A 20,624-nucleotide genomic window follows, 5' to 3' on the forward strand; every position below is an offset into this window, starting at 1 on the left:
GTTAGATATAAGAAGTTTTCACTGTGAGGTTGGTGAGGCACTGGAACAGGTTGCCAAAGAAGTGGTAAACCCTCCATCCCTGGTGGTGCTCAAGGCCAGGTTGGACAGAGCCTTGGGTGACATGGTTTAGTGTGAGGCATCCCTGCCCATGACAGGGGGGGTTGGAATTTGATGAATTTAAGGTCCTTTCCAACCCTAACCATCATATTTTTGAGTTCCTGAAAGTTTCCCATAGTTCAATGAAGAGACCTAATTCTTCTAGGAGGTCAGCATTCCTTTTTATCAGATTATTACAAATCATAATTTCCACACAATCATAACTTGCATTTTCTGTTCTTCTAACAGAAGGCCAAATTGCTACCTTAAATTGCTGACAAACATGGACCTCTGTATATAGCCAGTAAAACACTGATAATGCAAACACGTTTACGTATTAGGACTCTTAATCACAGCAGTTTCTTCTTTTAAATGTAGGGGGTATATATAAATGAACTTGGAAAGGTTTTTAAGCGGCTGGAAATAAGCGACACAAAGCAGCACAGGATAAAAAGATCTGATTCTCAACAACCTTAATTCTGAAGGCACCTTTGCGAGGCAAACCAATGGATATGATTATCCCTGGTTCTACAGCTGGAGAGATGCAGGAGCACCTCCTGTATGGGTGTCCTCTGTGCCTGTTCTACCAATTCAGATTGAAGACCAAGAACACAAATATCAGCCCATTCCACACTTCCCATGTGCTGTTCACTAGCAATCCACTTACTCTAATCTCACACCACATCTCACATTAAATGTGAGCTGTACTAATTTCAACATTAAGAGTGATTTGTTTTGCAGGAATAATGGCCAGAGATGAAAAACCTGTATGGAAATCCCCAACAGTGACATAGCGCACTGGTTTTAACATTCGGCCACAGGGCTCTCTGATCTTCTATGTACTCCCTTACGACCAATTTCTCCTGGTGTGGGGCTGCCTTGCTTCCTCACAGCATAGCAGTCACGCTTTAATGCACTACTATTGCTCACTTGGGCAAAAATCTTTTTCCTATGTAGAGTAGTAAATCTGTAATCAATGTAATGCACCTCCTGGTTGTGAAGAAGCACTTTTTGTTTATACCAACTCTGTAATGGGAGTTTTGTCTTTGCTCACTCAAACTTACCTTCTGGTGATCACAGTCCCTGGAAGCTGGTCAGCATATTTAGAACAGCGAAGTTAGCCTGGCAAGGTTGAAGTAGCGCTTTTGATCCACTGCATTGGGTTTATGCTTCCTTATCTGGGGGAGGAGTGGAAAAAAAATCTTTGTGGCATCTGTAAGGTGCACTTTCAATTCATGCCAGACAGGACCACTTGCTTCAACTTCCAGATCAAATTCTTAACCTCAGAGCTGGGCTTGTGCATTAGCTGAAGTGTCTGTGGGAAGTTTCCATCTCCACTGGGTAAGTTATAAACGAATACTTACTCTAAACCTCCCACAGCACAAGGATAAGATTTCCTGAGGCAGGCACTAATGACAAAATGCCAACCTCTCTATGAATTGTGCATGAACTAACATTAACTTTGCTAATGAGCTTCTGGTCTCAAGCCAGCAGTTTATAATGCTGATGTTTAATCCCTACAGGAAGATACACTTGCTTTTTCATACTTGAAAAATACTAGCAATGCAATAAAAACTCAGCAACAAATATATAACAGCATGAATGCAATGATCACTCACAAGAAGCAGATTTATTTCCAGTTCTCTGCCATTGCCTATGGTTTGTTCTGTAGACAGAGAGCAAAGTATGGAGCTTCGGGAGGAACTTGAAGTAACAGTGGTGTGAGGAAAATCTGTGAAGTGTGTGGACTTTCTGAAAATTCAGACTGACCTCTGTGCAGAGATGGGAGTCAGAAGCCCAGTGTGCCATCCAAACTGCCTGGGGAGCCTAAAGCTGCTTTAAGCTTCTAGACAGCTTTAACTGTCTAGAAGGCTCGTCTAGACTGTCTGTAGCAGTGAGAGCTTCACCCTGGCTGAACTCTGTAAGAAAGGGCAGTGATAGTGTTCCTTAATTGTAAAGTTATTAGCATTTTTTCATTAACTGAATGGAAAGCCAAGCTTTAGCTGTGGTGAAGCAGATACACCACACGTTTTTTTAAGAACAGTAAGTACAATCTGAGCTTTGAAGAAGATGCCAACAGACAGCAGTGCTGCAATACACAAAAGTTTATTTTTAAGTTTTTCTTTTCCGAAGGCAAAATATAATAGAACCTAACATCAATGTATTTTGTACAACAAAACAGATTTTATATGAGAACAGACAATCCATGAAGAGTTTTTAAGTCTTAGAACTGCTTCCCTTTTTTATCATGCTTTCTTGTGGTCAACAAAACGTTGGCACAGAAGATGTCACGGCAGTCAGTCAGCAGGCGTGCTCCCTCAGATCCTTGTCAGCTGGTGCCACAGGCTGGAGGGAAGGATACTTTCTACTTTTTCCATCACAAAATTTAGAGGGGCAAAGAGGGTGCTGAGGAACTGCAAAGAAATCAGATAACATTCAGATCAAAATCCAGGAGACAATACACCTCAAAAGAGAGCTGTCCAGTAAGACGAGAAACTCTTGCTGTGTTATTCTGTAAACTCCTGCAGCATGATAAAAATTATACAAGGCACGTAGAAAGATTTTCTGCCAAATTCTGAGCCTTGCACATACACAGATGTCTGGATTTTTGCAGCAAAGAAAGCAAAAGCCCCATTTTTATGAAGATCAAAGTGATGAACTAAAAAAGTTTTCACACGTCCCATATCCTACAGTCAAGCTCATATGGAAGCCACTAAAAGCTCAAACCAAAACCTACTGAAGGGAAAAGAGAGGCTTTTTCATAATGGCAGAGTCTGCCAGACCACATCTCAGAGACAAAAACTGTGTCTTTAGATTGAGGTTTAAAATGGTTCAGTGTTATGTACAGTTCTGCTATATACACCACAGCATCTATAACTGGAATTTATTTTAACATCCCCCCTCGCTAACACAACACATCTGGCAATGGTGAAAGAGATTTCAATATATTGTTAGGACAGGCATATGTGACAAAAACCAAGTGAATAGAAATCATTTTATCACAAGAAAAAACACTGCCAGCTACACTTCTCAGAACTCAGGTACTCGAAGCACTCCCAAAATTTTGGGAAATACATACTAACTGTGCTTTACATTAACTGTATGTGTTACATACAACTATTCTGAGGCCCTATACAGGTACAAGAGAGCACAGTAACATACAAAGTCATCTTCACCTTGAGACTGTGAACACTGTGGCTTCTAACCATTTAGGCTAATGCAACTTTGCTAAAAATAAACAATTCTCTTTGCAACTAATTGGCAAAGAGGTGAAAGAGGTTTGTGTTTCTCTGCAGTCAGCACAAAACAGGTAAACTCTGCTTATTGCACCAATGGGTAAATGAACTCAGCTTGGTAGGTCTATTAAAGAAAATCTGGTGCTAGATGTGTTCTCTTTTTTGCCCAGAAGAACTCTCTCTCCTGATAAAAGAGAGCATCAGACTGTAAATCCTGTACATCCCTTTTCACAGTCTGAATTTGTTCCATGTTATCTTTACACACATGAAGGACACAGACGTGAGGGTCTGGTTCGCCTGTAGTCACTGAAGAGAACTAAGCACTTCCAGAGAGCAACTATACCCATCCCAGGACCAGAATGGCCCTTTGAAATGGTCTCTTTCCTCTCTGCCCCCAGCTGCAGAGGGAGTGGTTGTTTTTTGTCTTCTCCTGTAAAGCAACGAGGAGTGCCTCACAGTGCAGGCTGCTGGCCTGCCCCACACACTCCAGAACTGCTAGCACAGCTCTGGCCCATGCCAGTTAGTCTCTCTTCAACAAAGCCCAGCAGAGTTTAGGGATAGCACAGGGCAGGGACAGTTCTAAGCAGCCAGCAAGGACAGGGCCATCCTGCCTCGGAAGGGAAAATAAGTTAGCGGTGCAGACGTGAACAGAGATAAGTCACTTGCCTTTGGAGCCACAGGACAAACAGTATTTTATTACTTCATACAGATATGTCCTTGGTCTCTAATCTAGGCTCTGAAGTACCTAAAGTATGAACAATTCAGAAATTGTTACAGGTCTTTGTGCTGCTTAAACACAGCTATATATGGCAAATGTATTTAAAATGTTTCAAAACTGCAATATCCAACAGCCAGGGATTATAACCATTTCAAGGTATGAAGCAAGAAAACGTCTGCAAACAGTTTCACTGTTCACCAAAATGGGCTCTCTGCAGAGTTTAACTGTAAAAATGTATGATGTTGACAATGTGTATGCATTTTAAAGGTAATAGTAAGCATTCAAATTCTTTTTACCTCTTGGACATGTTTGCATAGAATACAGACACTACACGATGGACAACTTGTGCATCAGAGGAAAAACAGGTAACACCATCCCTGGTAATGAGGTTTTGTCTTAAGCACAGGTTGAAGAAAAATCTTGTAACTGAAGCTGAACAAGAGTATTTCAGTTGTAGTGCCAAAGGTCAAGCTGTGTAACATGAATTGCAGCTGAATTAATATAACACTGATTTACCTAATCTCAGAGTTTGTCATTACTATTACAAGTGGCTTAGCCTAAGTAGAAGCATTCCCTCTGGTTAAGCTGTGAACAGTTTAAGTAAATAAGTCCCTTTAATTTTGCCAAATGCAAAAAGCTCACTAGAGGATATTTTCTACTCTTCGAGTAGCACTTAATCTATGTGGTAAGCTTGCACCATCACATCTACTTGGATAAAACTCAGCTTTGTAACCAATGCAAATTACACACTTGTTAAATCAATGAAACAAGAGTAATTTGCTTGACAGTAAGTTTCATTGCAATTCATAGGAATTTTGTTGCTGAAATAGTTGACTGTATCCTGTAACAAACTCAGCAAAGTATCTGTGGCTTAAAACAAGCCAAGCTTTTCTCCACTTGGAAAATGAGCTGGTGTACAAAATAGATTTAAATTCATGGATACCGAAGCCTGGCTTCACTGAAGTCCAAGTAAAACTTTTCCTGACAGCAAGAGGTTCAGAATAGCACGTACTCAATTCTACAAGCCCATGTAAACAACATCTGTGCTGGGGGCTATCTGGGGCTTGGAAAGCTCCTGGTGCTCCTGTCCTCAGATAGTTATGGGCAGCTTGTTTGCCACATGGCAGCACCCAGGAGGGCTCAGTCAGCATGATACAGGTTTTTTTTTTCCTTTCCTTTTGCCACCATGTTGGTTGGTGTTCGAATGGAGGAACTATTTATTGCTCAGATTGGATGTACATGTTCCCTGACTCAGTGCCTGTAGAGATCCAAGCAGATGAAATATCTCCCTGGGTAAACCCTCTTTTTGAACCGAGGTCTCATTCACCGTATGTGAAATACTGAAACAGATCATGTCAGTGATCTCAGGCAAACAAGGGAATCAAATCAGAGAAAAATAAATTACTTTCTTGAGTTTCACTCATTTAAAAAATTTAACTAGGCCCTACACTTTTAGACATGACTGATGACTTCAAATGCTTTTGACTGCTGCATCCAGCAGAGGAACACAGGGCCCAAAGGGACTGTCCATCACAGTGGCACAGGCCACATTTGGCAGTCTCTCATGTGGAGGGGATCCTCAGCACTCAAGGGCTTTTTCTGCCTTGAAGAACACAGTGTCTGGGTTAATGGGCTATGGAAAAGGGGCAAGAAGATGCAACCTGGAGGTCAGGTCAAAGCCAGTTCCCAACTCCTAGTCATGCTAACCCACTCAGGTTTTATGAAATATGGTGAATATCAACTTGTAGTAACACAGCTCTGGGCCATGATGGCGATATTACATCTGTGCAATGCTTTTGGGATTGGCAGGCGTAAAAGAAGCAATAATTTTGACCTTTTAAAATTAAAGCATATGTGTACAGTTTCACAATGTAATCTACCACATCACAATGACTACCAACCATACCAGCATGGGTAATACAACGTACATAACCACAGCAACGGTCAGCACATTCATTTTTTAGCTATTTATGAAGCTAGTTAGTAATGAAACAATCTTCCCTAAAATTGAAAGGGACTGGCCAACCTCTTCTGTTTTGTTCTGATACAGCTACATCTCAGAGAGATGTCTGCCATTATTTTCTTCAATCTCAGACACCTGGGCTACTTTTCCCAGAGGAGACAACAAAATGAGCCTTCTGAAGCAAAGGTGTTCTATGAGCTACTAAATGAATGTCACAGGCTTAAATCGTGCCCTGCCTGTGTACAACAGAAACTCAGCTGCTCCATATAGTTGTTTATGGGGATTAAGATACAGCTCAAACAAGTCACAATATGTATTAACTGACATGCCAACTGCATCCATACAGGTTCAGAGATCTTGAGTAAGCTTGCCAACCCTATGCACATAAAGCAGCCCACATTTCAATTATATTTGTCTGCACTTATTTTACTAACTAGGAGCTTCACCTGCTCCTATATGCAGAACTTAACAGCCACACACAGAATCCTGAGGTATCCGCTCTAATTAACGTCAATGGCAACTGCACTTACACACCAGGGAAGCAGATCTTTCTGGTCTGCCTCTGCTTCCCAAATGGCTTTGGAATGTGCAAGCTCCAAATCACACAGAGACAGTTACTAATGCACCAGTAGTGATATCTCTGTTTGACTGCACTCAGCAACCAAAGCCAGGTGAGTTAAGACCATGAAAACATGCTACTGATTTTATCAAATTCCAGTTGCTCACTGCCTATAGCAAGAGCACCAAGTACAAATTCTCATCATGCTGCCAGCTTGAGATATATTCTTTGTTCAGGATATGAGGCTGAGAAGCACATGAACAAGGCTAACAGGAAAAGATTTGGGACCATTAACAATGCCAGTATCAGAGAATTGCACAGTACATTAAAAGAGCCCGCTAACAAGGGTCATGCATTTCGATGACTTCAGGAAAAAAACATAAGAAAAGCTTTAGAAAGAAGTTTACGATCATATGCCTGAGTTACACTTACTGTCCACAAAACACCTACGTATACACTCAAGAAACAAGAGAAAGTAGTATTTCAGGTACATTTCAGCGCTTTTTGCTGGTAGTTGTAGTATCTTTTGCTTGGTGACATCTAACTTTATTTCCTGCCTTTTAGAGCTAAGGAAAGAAAACACTTAACATTAGGAGCTTGTTACTGTACCAGACCTTTATCGCTCACAATTCTGGGTGGTAGAAGGTCTGGTTCACTAGGTTGTCTCTTGCCATTTGCAAAGGATTTTGAGTAAATACGATCTGGAATTTGGTGAAGCCTTTCAGCCTTGCCTCCTCCACCCTGCTTCCTATGCTTCCCAGAAACAAAAGACATTAAATAGCCAAGAGTCTATTTTGTAAACACAAGATCTAAAAGAGACACAAATACACATGAGATAATATCTTGCAGCAAAGCATATTCAGTACTTCTTGGAGAAGCAGCAAAGCATATTCAGTACTTCTTGGAGAAGCAGAAAGGAGTTTTTACTATCCTAGAACTTTTCTGTAAGTGGATTTTTCATTACCTAGCACACTGGAGCAGTGATGTTCTTGGTTTTGAAAAGAAAAAAAGCATGTTTCAACATAATTCACAGCCCTTCCCCTTCATCCTCCAACATTTATTAATCTTTGGTGGACTAAAAAAGAAGAATTAGTAGAGGCTTCCTGGGATGTAATTAAGAAAAATTATGAGGGAAATATTGAGACTATTTCTTTCATAGCTTTGTGGGGAAAGAACACAGAAATTTGCCCTGGTTAACAGAATACTCTCTTTCTGCTCATTCTAAGAGTTCATATTGCACTGGAAAGCATGGCACAGTCATTATGGCTCTACACAAAATAAGAGGGATTCTGAAAACCATTATTAGGTTATTTTATTGGATTATATATGAAAATACAGATACTCCCTTCTCAAGGGAATTCCCTTCCCTCACCAAGCCTTTTTGGCAAAATCACAAAAGATCTGCCCTAACAAAAGAACCCTATAAACCAGAGAAGACAGACAGTAGTGTATTCTACTGATTAACTCCCTTAACAATTGTTCAAATGTCCCCCTCTCAGACATCTCTTGATGTTTTATTTGTATTACTGAATATGCATATATTTAATAACCGGCACTATTAAGCTCAGCTTTTCCTGCATCTGTGTCTTTATTTACCAGAAGAGAGCAGCAGCAGAGAATACTCACAGCTTTTGCGAAGACCCCCATGAGCTCTGGGAACTGATGTGTCAGGAGGGCTAGCATGGCTGTGAAAGAACATAGTCCAGCAGTGAAAAGGATGAAGAAGGGAAGCTCCTTCTTGGGATAAACTGAAACTTCATGAAATGCTGTAGAAAAAAAGATGGGAAGGAGAATGCATTATAAGTTAAAAAAAAAAAAATTGAAGCAAAACCTAACCAAAACCAAACCAACATTCCGATGTGGTTTAAACAGCCAGAGACACTGAAAGATGCTTCTGAAGGCAAAAAGACATAGAAGGTCTGAAACACCAAAGGCCAACATTATTGTTGTGTCAGTCAGTCACTGCCAAATAATACTCATCTAAAGACTGTATTTCTGGCTTATTCTGGTCCTACATGCACATTACTTTTGCCTTCCTTGGTCAGCAACTATGAACCCACAAATAAAATACCAGGTTTTTAATCCAGGTCATTGACTAGCCCCATGTTTGCTAATGCTGATACACAGATTGCATGGAAACATACACCTGGGAGCAGCAGTGAGACCAAGCTTGCAGAAGCATTATCAGTTTAAGCAGGCTATAAAACTACAGTCTTTGCAACAGTAAATTCTGAGGGTTTAATGAGCAGAACCAAGAAAAGTTAACTCAAAAGTAGGACATATAAACAAATACTTTAAATTCAGATTTTCAGAATTATCTGTATATGCAACGCAATTTTCTAATGTGTTAAAATCTGGGATTTAAATTAGTAGTGATTTTTTTCTAAGGTGTTTGTTAGTCTACACTAAAAGGAATACAGAAATTTGACTCTGGTATGATAAATTGCTCACTGGGCTTTGGAGAAAACAGCACTGAGAAAGCTGAAAAGGTCAGAAGAGGATAATTAATATTTTACTGGAAGAATATATATCCCTTTAGCTTCTATAGCAGCTCAAGTTCAAGGTGAAAATTTGGCTGGGTTGACAAAAGGTCTGGTTGACTCTTAGCTGTCTGCTTCACTCATTCAGTCCATAGTTTGGAGCTACAGCCATGCTAAATGCAAACATCTTTCCTCACACAGGACCAACCTCAAGGCTTCCCATATACTCAAATCCTATGACTACGCATACACACAAAACACTGCTCTCCCATTTTGCCTACTTTCTTTCTTTGCTTCAGTGACCAGCTCTCTTCTCATTGTACTTGTAAACAACATAAACACAGGGTAATCCAGCAACATGGCAGGACAATATTCTTGACTGCATTCATCCAGAGTAGCGTAGACCGCAAAACTTAACGGCAGGAATTCTAAGAGTTTGATTAAAATATTATAAGCTAAAAATACATACGATCTTTTGGTCTGACAATTCAATCAGTCTAAAAATAAAACCAGATAATCTGCAGCTTCTCTTTGATTTAAATTAAATTTAGGGATTGGGAAATACCAGATCATGGACTTCGTATGTTTCTTATGCTCAGTTTTTTGCACTTGCTTTTGACACAGGCTCAGACTTGTTGTTCCAGTCTGTTATCCAGTCATGGCAAAAGTTTTGTGATTGATATTTTTAATTTGGATAGCCTACCAGATCTCAGTGTTCTGATATAATTCCAGATGACTATCCTTCAAAACACACACACAATTAAAGGGTGTGGACAGGTATGCAAAACCCCTTTAAACAACCTGTGTCTGTCATGGTATGTTAAACCCTTCCCTACTAAAACCCAAGAGATTTTGCAGCGAAAAGCATTTCCCGTAACTGCCAGAGTAGAACCCAACTGCCTGCACATGCTGTTAAAGAGTCCCTTGCTTCTAACATTTGACAAGAACAATTAGTTTTGCATCTAAAAAGAGAACACTGAGCTATTCTGCATGATTTTGACATTCCTAAATCTCCTGACACTCCACCCTTCCCAGCTCAGCATCCCTCTGAGTAAAGCAAGCAGAGCGCTCTAAGAGGTGTTGTTATAATTAGGGTGATTATAATGGGGTGGGGAGATACTGTCAGTTGCCAAGGATTTCTGTGTAATATCAGCAAGAATGTACTGTGAAGGAGAAACTCGCAATGAGCAGATTTTTGCTGTATTATTCTCACCTAATGTTCACTTATGTAGGCTTATATAAAGTGGCAATGAATTTTTTAGCCCAAACCAGAGAGGTTTTGAATGAAAGAATACAGAAAGAGCAAATTCCCTCTAAACCAGCCTGCACAGCAGAAGCAAGTTGCATTGTACTTTTCTCAGAACAGATTTCTCTTTGTTCCTTCTTCAGGATAAAGATAATGAGAGAAGAATCTCCTTCCTCGGATCAACTTGGATCTCCTTTGCCCTGACCCTGCAAACCCCTCTGCACTTGTGTGTGTTCCATTTGTGCTCACAAAAAGACCCACTGTGAGAAAATGAAGCATAACTGTTTGCAAGACTGGTTGCTTTGCTCTTTCTCTGCATTCTTGTGCTTCACTGCATGCACTGTAGTTAAGTCTTGTTAACTTGGACTGTAACACTTCTTGAGTGCTGGATCTATCTGTGTAACTTGCAGAGCACTGGGAATGCTGTTGGCACTTTGCTGCCAACAAATATATGTGTTTATTGTATGCCAAACAATACATGTGTTTATTATATGCCAAAAACACATATAATAAATGACTGAGGTAATTTCACATCAGTTTCTTCAGCACATACACCATTACATGAAGAAAACCTTTCTTGCTATTTAAGCATAAGCTGTCAGAGTAACAGCTGCATTAGTGATCCAGTTGTCCTCAAGCAGGTTTGATCTTGCCTTGGAATTCAAGTAACTAGAGTTAACTCTACAAAAGACTAAAAAGGCCATGCCATTGTGCTTTTGGTTTGATGGGATGTTACCCTAGATGAAAGATCAGACATAGTTTTTAGTGTCTTGACAGGAGAGAAGATCAAGATCTAATTGATTTTTACCTCTTCATTAATCTCTCTCCCTGTCCCTACACTGTCACCAACGACAAATATAGTTAACTCTTATGAACTGTGGTGAGGAGCTGCCTCTTAAACCATCAAGGGAGCCCCAGAGAACTGATTATTCTAATCCAGTGTTTTCAATTTAAAAGGCATTACTGGAGATCAGTGCCGCAAGACTCAGGTAAACAATTATTTTATGTCAACAGTAAGAGGGAAGTTGGACGTACATGGTAGTAGTTCTCTATCTGCAGTTTCTGTACAAATAGGGTAAGGGTAGAAAAGATGTCCTTTTTCCAGTGGATAGGGGATCATTCTGAAAGCTGGAAAGAAAACAACACCGTGTACAAGTTACTGTGTGACAGTCACATATTTACAGACAGTAACTATATTTACAATTTTGAAAAATAAACACAGACAAACCACAACATTTATATTTGGTTGCAAACACAATAGAAGTTGCTTAATGAAATGCCCAAATACAAATCTACATTGAGTTTTTAATCCTGCAAACATTTATGTTTCTTTTCTTGGGAAGAGGTTCAAGAGCGTCAAGTGAGATAACATTGCAAGTACATACATAAATGATTGTATGATCAGAGCCCATGATACTTACAATTCCATAGCCAAATTTACATACTCTGCTGCCGCTTTTAGTCTGTAGAATTTTTAACCTTCAGGTGAAAGAAGTGTATCTAATATAACAGGTACAGCCCTCAAAAATGACCAGCTGAGCTTGCGTATTCAAGCCAATACTCACAAACTCTGTGCATCAAGTGAAAGACAAGTTTTGCATGGAAAAAAGTAACACTACCTTTTTCCCATCGCACTCTAGCAAATCAGGTAACACTGATGACTCAAGGTCAGAGAACCAGTTTTCCAGCACAGTCATGTTTTCATTTTATATTTGGCTATCAAAGATTAATACAGAATTATTAAAACCAGGCTCCTCACATGCATTCTTTTTAAATGCAGCAGATCAAGTGAGGTTTCCAATATAAATCTCGAGGTCATGGATTAAATACTCCTTAATCTTATACATTTTAAAAATTGAAAATAATAACAGAGAGGGAGGGAAATGGATTACTAAATCTGGATGGTGCTGATGTCATAGGCCTTCTGAGGGAGGTTTATGGAAACATCAGAATGCTTGACTGAATTATAGCTTTGCAATCAAGGCATCCTTTTCCATTATCCTATATATTATTCTCACTGTTAAAATGTCATCAGGGTGTTATTCTCACTACTCCTATGAACATCAGTCACTGAAGCAATATTTTCCTCAACAGATGTCCTAGGAGCAGTGTTTATTTCAGACGTTAGGTACAGCCCACTGCCACACGATAACACTCTAGTCATTATCTTTTGCTCACAAGACAACCGAGGAATTGCTTATAATACACAATACCCCAAAATTTTCAGTTGTGCACACTGCATTTGAAATAATGCTAGCTGTATTTTTTGGTGCAATTATGAGAGTGTATTTATTCTGAATTATTGTGTTTCAAGCAATAGTAAAGAAGGTAGAAATCCTCAAAGACTGTAAAACAACCTGAGCTGTAATGCTCTCCCAATATTCCCCCCCCCTCCACAGCACCCCAAAAAGCCAAGCAGAAGTACAATAATCCAAGACTTGTATGATGTTCACATGCAGCAAATGTGAGTGTCTGTGTAAAAATACGTGGAGGGATGTTCAACACTCATCATTTCAAAATCACTAGCACAAGCTTTTCCTTCCAATTTGCCTTAATATTTGAACAGATAATCAAGCCTCTTCTGCCTCACCTTGAATCACAGTAGTATTACGATTCTAATAAAAATAAAAAGGGATGGTAAAGACGTTGCTTTTATAAAACAAGTGAAAAAACGTCTGGAAAGATTTGTCAGAATATAAACAGCCATCTTTGATGTGAGACCAAATATGGAATATTTAACAGCAAACCAGTTTATTTAGCAATGTTATCAGCCATGGAAGAAAGTGCTCTCCTTCATCTGTATCAGTTTGTGTTTACATAGGCATTTCTCTGCCTTGCTTTTACAGTATCACCTGATCCTATTTTATGTTAACCAATTCAGGTAGCACAGAGGGAGTTTGCCATTCATCCATGCGCTTGTCCTGAGAGCTACTGCAGCATTTGAGAACCCCTAGGTTTTTCTTCTTCATGCACACAACAGGAAACATGACATGTTTAGAAACTGACAAACAAGCACCTCACTCTCTTTTGAAATTTGGTTACATTTGAGACTACAGACCCCTTGTACAGAGCACCTGGACCAAACCCAGGGCAACGTTTCACATGGTGTCACTTGGGCTTTTTCAGTTGTACTACGAATAAAACTGTGCACTGACTGATTGAAAGAAGAGAGATCAGGAAACAACCAACATTCCAGCTCGATGATGATCATTATTTTTATAACCTCGCTTTTCTCCACTGTTGAATGCATTTTGGGAAAAACATTCTGTGAGAATTTTGGAGTTTTAAATATCACAGTGATATTTCTGCATAAAGTTTGTTAGAGGTTGTCTTAATTAGGGGTGATCTTATTCTCCTCCAAAGCATTCAAAATGTAACCCCCAAGTGGCTGACTTACTGTATTTAATTCTGCTCAATTCCCACAAGGTCAGAACTAAATAGTGTATATATGTGGGCATTAAATTCCTACATGCAAGCTACTAAAATGAGACTTGTGGTTATTTAAGCTCACTGACAGAATATTACAAATTCAAGACATGGCAAACGCATAAATACCTGGGAAGAAAGCCAGGTCACTGACCTGTGCTGTATATAGACAGTTGATTAGAACTAATATTTAATTAAATTTAATTTCTCTGTCATGTTTCCACTGCTTTTAACTTACATTTGTGCAAAGATGCCAAAGAAACCTTTTGCAAGTAAAGGATATAAGAGTGACATAAAGAATTCATTTCATCCGTATACAGACTAAGATACGAACCAAAAGTTATGATTATTGGACTAAATACTGGTGAAATCATTAAAACCCATGGAAGTCTTTATGCGCGAGCAAAATCCGAACAAAATTCTTGAGGGCTGGGGCACTGTTCATCTCTCTCTGAAGGCACTGAGCAAAATGAACTATGGATTTTTCTTTAGAGGTTAGGCAACAATACTCATGTACACCTTTACAGGCTACTATACAAATATTAGCTAATGAAGTGCAAGTATCATGGAATATAGCCCTAGAGGGCAGGGGGCCCAAGACTGTTGGTTGATATTCAAGGGTCATCTGCTACAAGCTCAGGAGTGTTGCATCCCCAGATGCAACCAGAAGGAAGTGTAGCAGGAGGGCCAGGAGACCTTGGATGGATAAGGAGCTGCTGAAGAAAATTCAAATGAAAAAGACGCTTATAATAAGTGGAAACAAGGACAGGTGGCCTGGGAAGAGTACAGAGATGTTGTCCGGGAAGCCAGGGACCAGGTTAGGAAAGCTAAGGCCCAGTTAGAATTAAACTTGGCTAGGGGTATTAAGGATAATAGGAAGGGATTCTACAGGTACATAGCAAATAAAAAACAGACTAGGGAGAACACAGCGCCCTCAGGAAGCTCTTGGGAGAACTGGCTACACAGGATTTGGAGAAGGCTGAGGTTCTGAATGACTTCTTTGCCTCGGTCTTCACTGCCAAAGGCTCTGACCACACCACCCAAGTCTTGGAAGGCAGATGCAGGGACTGTGAGAATGAAGACCTTGCGCCCACTGTAGGGGAGGATCTGGTTTGAGACCATCTTAAAAATCTGAACGTGCACAGGTCCATGGGTCCTGATGAGATCCATCCACGGGTCCTGAAGGAGCTGGCAAATGAAGTTGCTAAACCGCTGGCCATCATATTTGAAAAATCATGGCAGTCAGGTGAAGTTCCCTACGACTGGAAAAAGGGAAATATAACCCCCATTTTCAAGAAGGGGAAAATGGATGACCTGGGGAATTACAGACCAGTCAGCCTCACCTCTGTGCCTGGCAAAATCTTGGAGCAGATTCTCCTGGAAGGCATGCTAAGGCACATGAAAAACAACAAGGTGCTTGGTGACAGCCAGCATGGCTTCACTAAGGGGAAATCCTGCCTGACCAATTTGGTGGCCTTCTATGATGGGGCTACAAAACTGATGGACAGGGGTAGAGCAGTTGATGTCATCTACCTGGACTTGTGTAAAGCGTTCGACACTGTCCCACACGACATCCTTGTCTCTAAATAGGAGAGACGCCAATTTGATGGATGGACCACTCGGTGGATAAAGAACTGGCTGGATGGCCGCACACAAAGAGTTGTGGTCAATGGCTCAATGACCAGTTGGAGAGCAGTAATGAGTGGTGACCCTCAGGGATTGTTGTTGGGACTGGTCTTGTTTAACATCTTCATTGACAGTGGGATTGAGACATGGACAGTGGGATTGAGTCCGCCCTCAGCAAGTTTGCTGAAGACACCAAGCTGTGTGGTTCAGTTGACAGGCTGGAGGGAAGGAATGCCATCTAGAGGGACCGTGACATGCTTGTGAGGTGGGCTGATGCCAACCTCATGGTGTTTTGAGACCTCACCTGGAGTATTGTGTGCAGTTCTGGTGTCCTCGACATAAAAAGGACATGGAACTATTGGAACAAGTCCAGAGGAGGGCCACAAGGATGATCAGGGGACTGGAGCACCTCCTGTATGAAGACAGGCTGAGGAAGTTGCGACTGTTCAGCCTGGAGAAGAGAAGGCTGCGTGGAGACCTCATAGCAGCCTTCCAGTATCTGAAGTGGGCCTATAGGGATGCTGGGGAGGGACTCTTCATTAGAGACTGTAGTGATAGGACAAGAGGTAACAGGGGAAGTTTAGATTGGATATAAGGAGGAAATTCTTTCCTGTTAGGGTGGTGAGGCACTGGAGTAGGTTGCCCAGGGAGGTTGTGAATGCTCCATCCCTGGCAGTGTTCAAGACCAGGTTGGATGAGGCCTTGGGTGATATGGTTTAGTGTGAGGTGTCCCTGCCCATGGCAGGGGGGTTGGAACTAGATGATCTTAAGGTCCTTTCCAACCCTAAATATTCTATGATTCTATGATTCTGTAAGTTCAGATTGCTGTGGAGGTAATAAAGAGCAGAATCAGTTAATGTACTTAGCTGGGAATGCCCTCACTGTCTTCAGGCACAGATGACTAGATTTCTTTAGTGGCAGGAGGACTGCAGAGCAGCCAGCCTTCTGTGCCAAAAAGCTGGTCCTTGTAAACAGCCCTTTAGGCACTTCCCAGCCTGTCAAAGCTAACGAAGATCTATTTGCGATTCCCTGCAAAATACTGCTCCATGATGATGGTATAATGAGCCTAGGGATAAAGAAATTCTGCAAGCACCTGAGGAGAAGAAACACTACAACCCACTGAAAATAAGCCACTGGGAAAGAAGCTCTGACAGAGAAAGTAATAGACTGGGAGAACTGACAGGAAAAGAGCACGCAGGTAGGACAGAGAACAATGCAGCAGAGCAAACTCCAGGTGGCAATTGTATGGATTACTGAGTAAGGTGCTCCATACACCTAGAAATAAAGCCATTGATTCCTCAGGGAGCCTCCATTGGAAATGAGGCATGTTCAGCCCATTTCATGCAGTGACTGAGACAGTAAGTCTTTTACAATGGAGGTATTAACTGCATTTCTGTAGGAATTATCATGGTGACAAACTTTTTTGTCAAAGCTAAATGAGAACAGAAAATGGAGAAAGAAAAAAAAAACCAAGTGGTACAATAAAGCATGGAGAGGCGGAAAGAGAACAGGAAAACAGAATAAGCAGAGCAGAAAAGGGAAACGAGATTTCATCAAGAAAAACCTGCATTAAAAAAAGGCTGATTATAAATGGTACTTTTCAGTTCTCTTAAACCTGAAAAAAATATCAAAGACAGGATAAGACAGGCTAGAATATATGACCTTTGGAGGTCATATAACTCAAAGCAGGGTTATCTTCAAATTTAGGTCTGGTTGCTCAGAGCCATGTCCAGCTGAGCTCTGAATGTCTCTGGGGATGGAGATGCCACAGACTATCAGCAACCTGTTCCAACACACCACTACTCTCATTCTGAAAGTATTTTTCTTATGTATAGATGAAATTTCATGTTTCAACTTGTGTGTATTGCCTTTTGTCTTTCTGTTGTGCCATTCTGCAAAGACTCTTCACTCTGTCTTCCATATCATCATTTCTGTTGGGTGGTTGAAGGCAGCAACTGGATCCTCCCTTCACTGACTAGAAGTGTTTTCCAAATTGAATAAAACCAGCTCCCTCAGCGTCTTTTCCTACATCACATGTTGTAGTCCCCTTTGTATCCTAGTAATTCTCCACTGGACTCATTCCAGCTTGTCAATTAAAAAAACCCACCATAAAATACTGTGTTGTCTTATACTGCACATTAATATTTATCTACCTATAAGGCACTTTTGTAATTTCCCAATATCAAACCATTCACAGAACCACAGAATCATTTGGGTTGGAGAGACCTTCAAAGATCATGCAGTCCTACTCCCCTGCCATAGGCAAGAACATGACTAGACCAGGTTGCTCAAAGCTCCATCCCACCTGGCCTTGAGCACTTCCAGGGATGGGGTATCCACAACTTGTCTGAGCAACCTGTTCCACTGTCTCACCACCCTCACTGTAAAAAATTTCTTCCTTACATCCAATCTAAATCTACCCTTTTTCAATTTGAAACCGTTAATTCAAATAATAACAAACAACTCTCTACAACTCTGGAATAAGGAAGGCAAATTATTATCCCCTTGTCTGTGAGTAAGACAATATGCCTCAATAAAGATGGGAAATCTTGTTCAGTATTACAGAGACAACACAATGAAAGACTTCACAACCCTTTTTCTCATTAAACGAAGTTTGTATTTTCAGTTTTAATTGCCAATATTTCAGTGCTGTGAGGATATAACTGACCTCCAAAATTCCCACATATTACACAAAAAGCTAGTATTTTCTCATGACATTCAATAAAAATATTTTATTAGCTCCTTTGTAAGAATGAGGATTACTTACTGCCTTCCCATGTACAGTGTAAGAGATTCAATGCCCCCTCTACTCTTTTCCAGTGTTGAAGATGAAAGAAAGCATATGCTATTGCTTCACTGTCCCCTCTCTTCAGAATATGTTCAGGGGGCAGAATTAAGCTTTTCATTTCTAGAAGATACTGTAATAAAAAAGCAGAGCACAATTATTTCAGAGGTAATAAAAACCACAAAAAACTGCCTGCAATTCAACAATGCACTCTGAAAGGTCTATTTCCCTAAAGTACTTTCACTCATCAAATGTGTAACATCACCAATTGCACTTGAAGATAATTACTGAATTATTCCCAAAGACTAAGATATGCTGACAGATGGTTAATGTTCTACTCTTCAGCTGCAGTAGGAGGACTACAGAGAATTTCAAAGTGAGATGTCTCTTATCAAAGGAGGTGGAAATAAAGAGCTTAAAGCAGAAAAGAGAATCTAATTACAAGAGCTCTCTTAAATTAAAAGTGTTTATACTAAGATTAAGCAGTTTGATGCACATAGTCTTTCTATAAGCAAACATGCCGTGCTTGCAGTTTGCACACAGGTTGCTTTACTGCATTGCAATCAATTGGTTGCTAGGTCTATGAATAAGCAAGGTTAGTAGGCACCAACAAGTTACAAAGTAAAAAAGTTACAAAATGGAACAACTAACTGATTTCCAGAAAAATAGTTTATCTTAAACTTGCTACTTGATATAGTTACTGAAAATGGTATGAAAATGAAAAGCACAACTGACCAAACCCACAAGCAATATTCCTCATTTCTGGACCCCCCCCCAGCAGCAGCTGATGCCACAGGAGAAGACAGAGGTCCTGGCTGTCATTCAAGCAGGTGATCTTTCCTCCTTCCCCAGCCCATGAGATAGACCACTACCATTTCAGCAGACTTCAGCTCATCAGTGGTGGTACACTACATTCCAGTTAGTGGAGGGGAAAGATGTACCCCTTCTGACATGCTTTTCAGGGAAAGGAAGGACAGTCAGACATCACAAGGTACTGAATCAACTCCTGTTTGTCAGATCTCCTCTGAGAAGTGTAACATTACCCAGCTGTGTGCTGACTGCTCTTGAACAGCATAGGAAAACTGTTGCTCTCTTCCACGATGCCTAAGACTAAATGTTCTCCCTACCAGACTACTTAAATGAACACAAAAGGCAGCAGGAAAGTCAGACAGTAGGCTGTCAGGCCCTAACACAAAGTTCGGAAAGTAAAGTTATGGTTAATCACTGGCATAAAGAGAGTGAGTGTGCAGCTCCTCAACTTTATCCTGTGGTTACGCACTGGTTTGGAAGGAGGAGGACTGCAGGACCTAGGGACTGACAACAACCCAGTGCAGGCACCCAAAAGAAGGCAACCTGCCTTCAGAGGCGAAACAGAGGAGGCATGGGTGGTAACCTTTCACAGCTCCTCTTAAACACTGACTTTTGTGGACAGGATGAGCTGGTGCAGAAAAGAGGAGGAAAGAGGGCAAAAGAAGGTAATGAGAACTGAAAATCAGACTTGGGGAAAGGAAGAGGAAAGGTCCAAAGGAAATGAGCACCACTAGCATGAGGTTATGGAGGGATAGAGCTAGTCACCCTTTGCCTGAAGGAGCCTGGAAGGAGCAAACAGCTAAAAGATTTGAAGAGACCATGGTCAAAGCAAAGAACCCTGCAAAATAGATACTTCAAAGGCGAAAGCGAAACCACAAGTGTTTCTGATGCAGGTAACAGTATTAAAGAAGGAGAAACTGAAATAGCAGTGGGAGTAGTAAGTGTGACACTCGAATTTTCTCTAAAGCCTTTCAGAAAAATCTGACAGAGCTGCAGAGCAGGTGGGTTAACGCGGGAAGCTGCAACTTAGTACGCAGGACAGGGGATTAAGAGTGACAGAGAGAACAGCATAAAGAGCTGATAAGAGGGAGGGAGTGCCAGGCTTACAGAAATACAGCAAACATTCTTATGTTTGCTCTAATGAATGTGCCAGCCTTTTAAAAACATTACAAACATACATTATATTTAAAAACATTAAAAACATACATTATACCTGTTGAGTAGAAAGGAATACAGCTGCAAGAGCTGCATGTTTGTATCTGGTTTATTAATTTAGAACTCTTATTTCCATTCTCTTTTCAAAATTAAATGAGAAAGTAAGTACTCATATTTAAATATTTCACTAAAAAAACAAAAAACAACAAACAAACAAACAAACCACAAACTCAATGCCATGTCACTATTTGTAGGGAAAGAAAAACCAGGAAGGAATATTCTATTTCTAGGAGCATTGAGATGAAAACATGTTATTTTGATTCTTACGTATTATTTGTTATCGGTGATTAAGATCCAAATCAAATGGAAATACCAGATGGAAGGATATATCTTGGCACTTGCAAATCATTCTTAGCCCTTACTCAGTTGTGTTGATTTTTCAGTCTGTATTTTTCTCAGTTTCAGAAAGAAACCCCTCCCTCATTACTCTACCACAGCTACTTTCCCAAACAAAAAGTACATAA

General features: G+C 40.5%; 1 protein-coding gene across 3 annotated transcripts in view; it reads right to left on the reverse strand.

Annotated features, from left to right (window-relative positions):
* Positions 1-2,186: 2,186 nt before the first annotated feature.
* The window catches only part of ST7 (suppression of tumorigenicity 7), a 149,638-nt gene continuing 131,200 nt past the window's right edge, over positions 2,187-20,624 (reverse strand). For all 3 annotated transcript variants that reach the window (XM_061467661.1, XM_061467660.1, XM_061467659.1), the window contains exons 12-15: positions 18,118-18,268; positions 11,334-11,426; positions 8,199-8,338; positions 2,187-2,510 (exon numbers count right to left, since the gene is read on the reverse strand). In XM_061467661.1, coding sequence (XP_061323645.1) covers positions 2,415-2,510; positions 8,199-8,338; positions 11,334-11,426; positions 18,118-18,268 — 480 coding nt within the window. In that variant the 3' untranslated portion in view covers positions 2,187-2,414. The remainder of the gene's footprint in view (positions 2,511-8,198; positions 8,339-11,333; positions 11,427-18,117; positions 18,269-20,624) is intronic.

This window comes from Pezoporus flaviventris, unplaced genomic scaffold (genome assembly GCF_033815535.1).
Source record: "Pezoporus flaviventris isolate CSIRO_AGI_PZ_B2104156 unplaced genomic scaffold, CSIRO_AGI_Pfla_v1 ptg000045l, whole genome shotgun sequence".
In the NCBI taxonomy this organism is placed as follows: domain Eukaryota; kingdom Metazoa; phylum Chordata; class Aves; order Psittaciformes; family Psittacidae; genus Pezoporus; species Pezoporus flaviventris.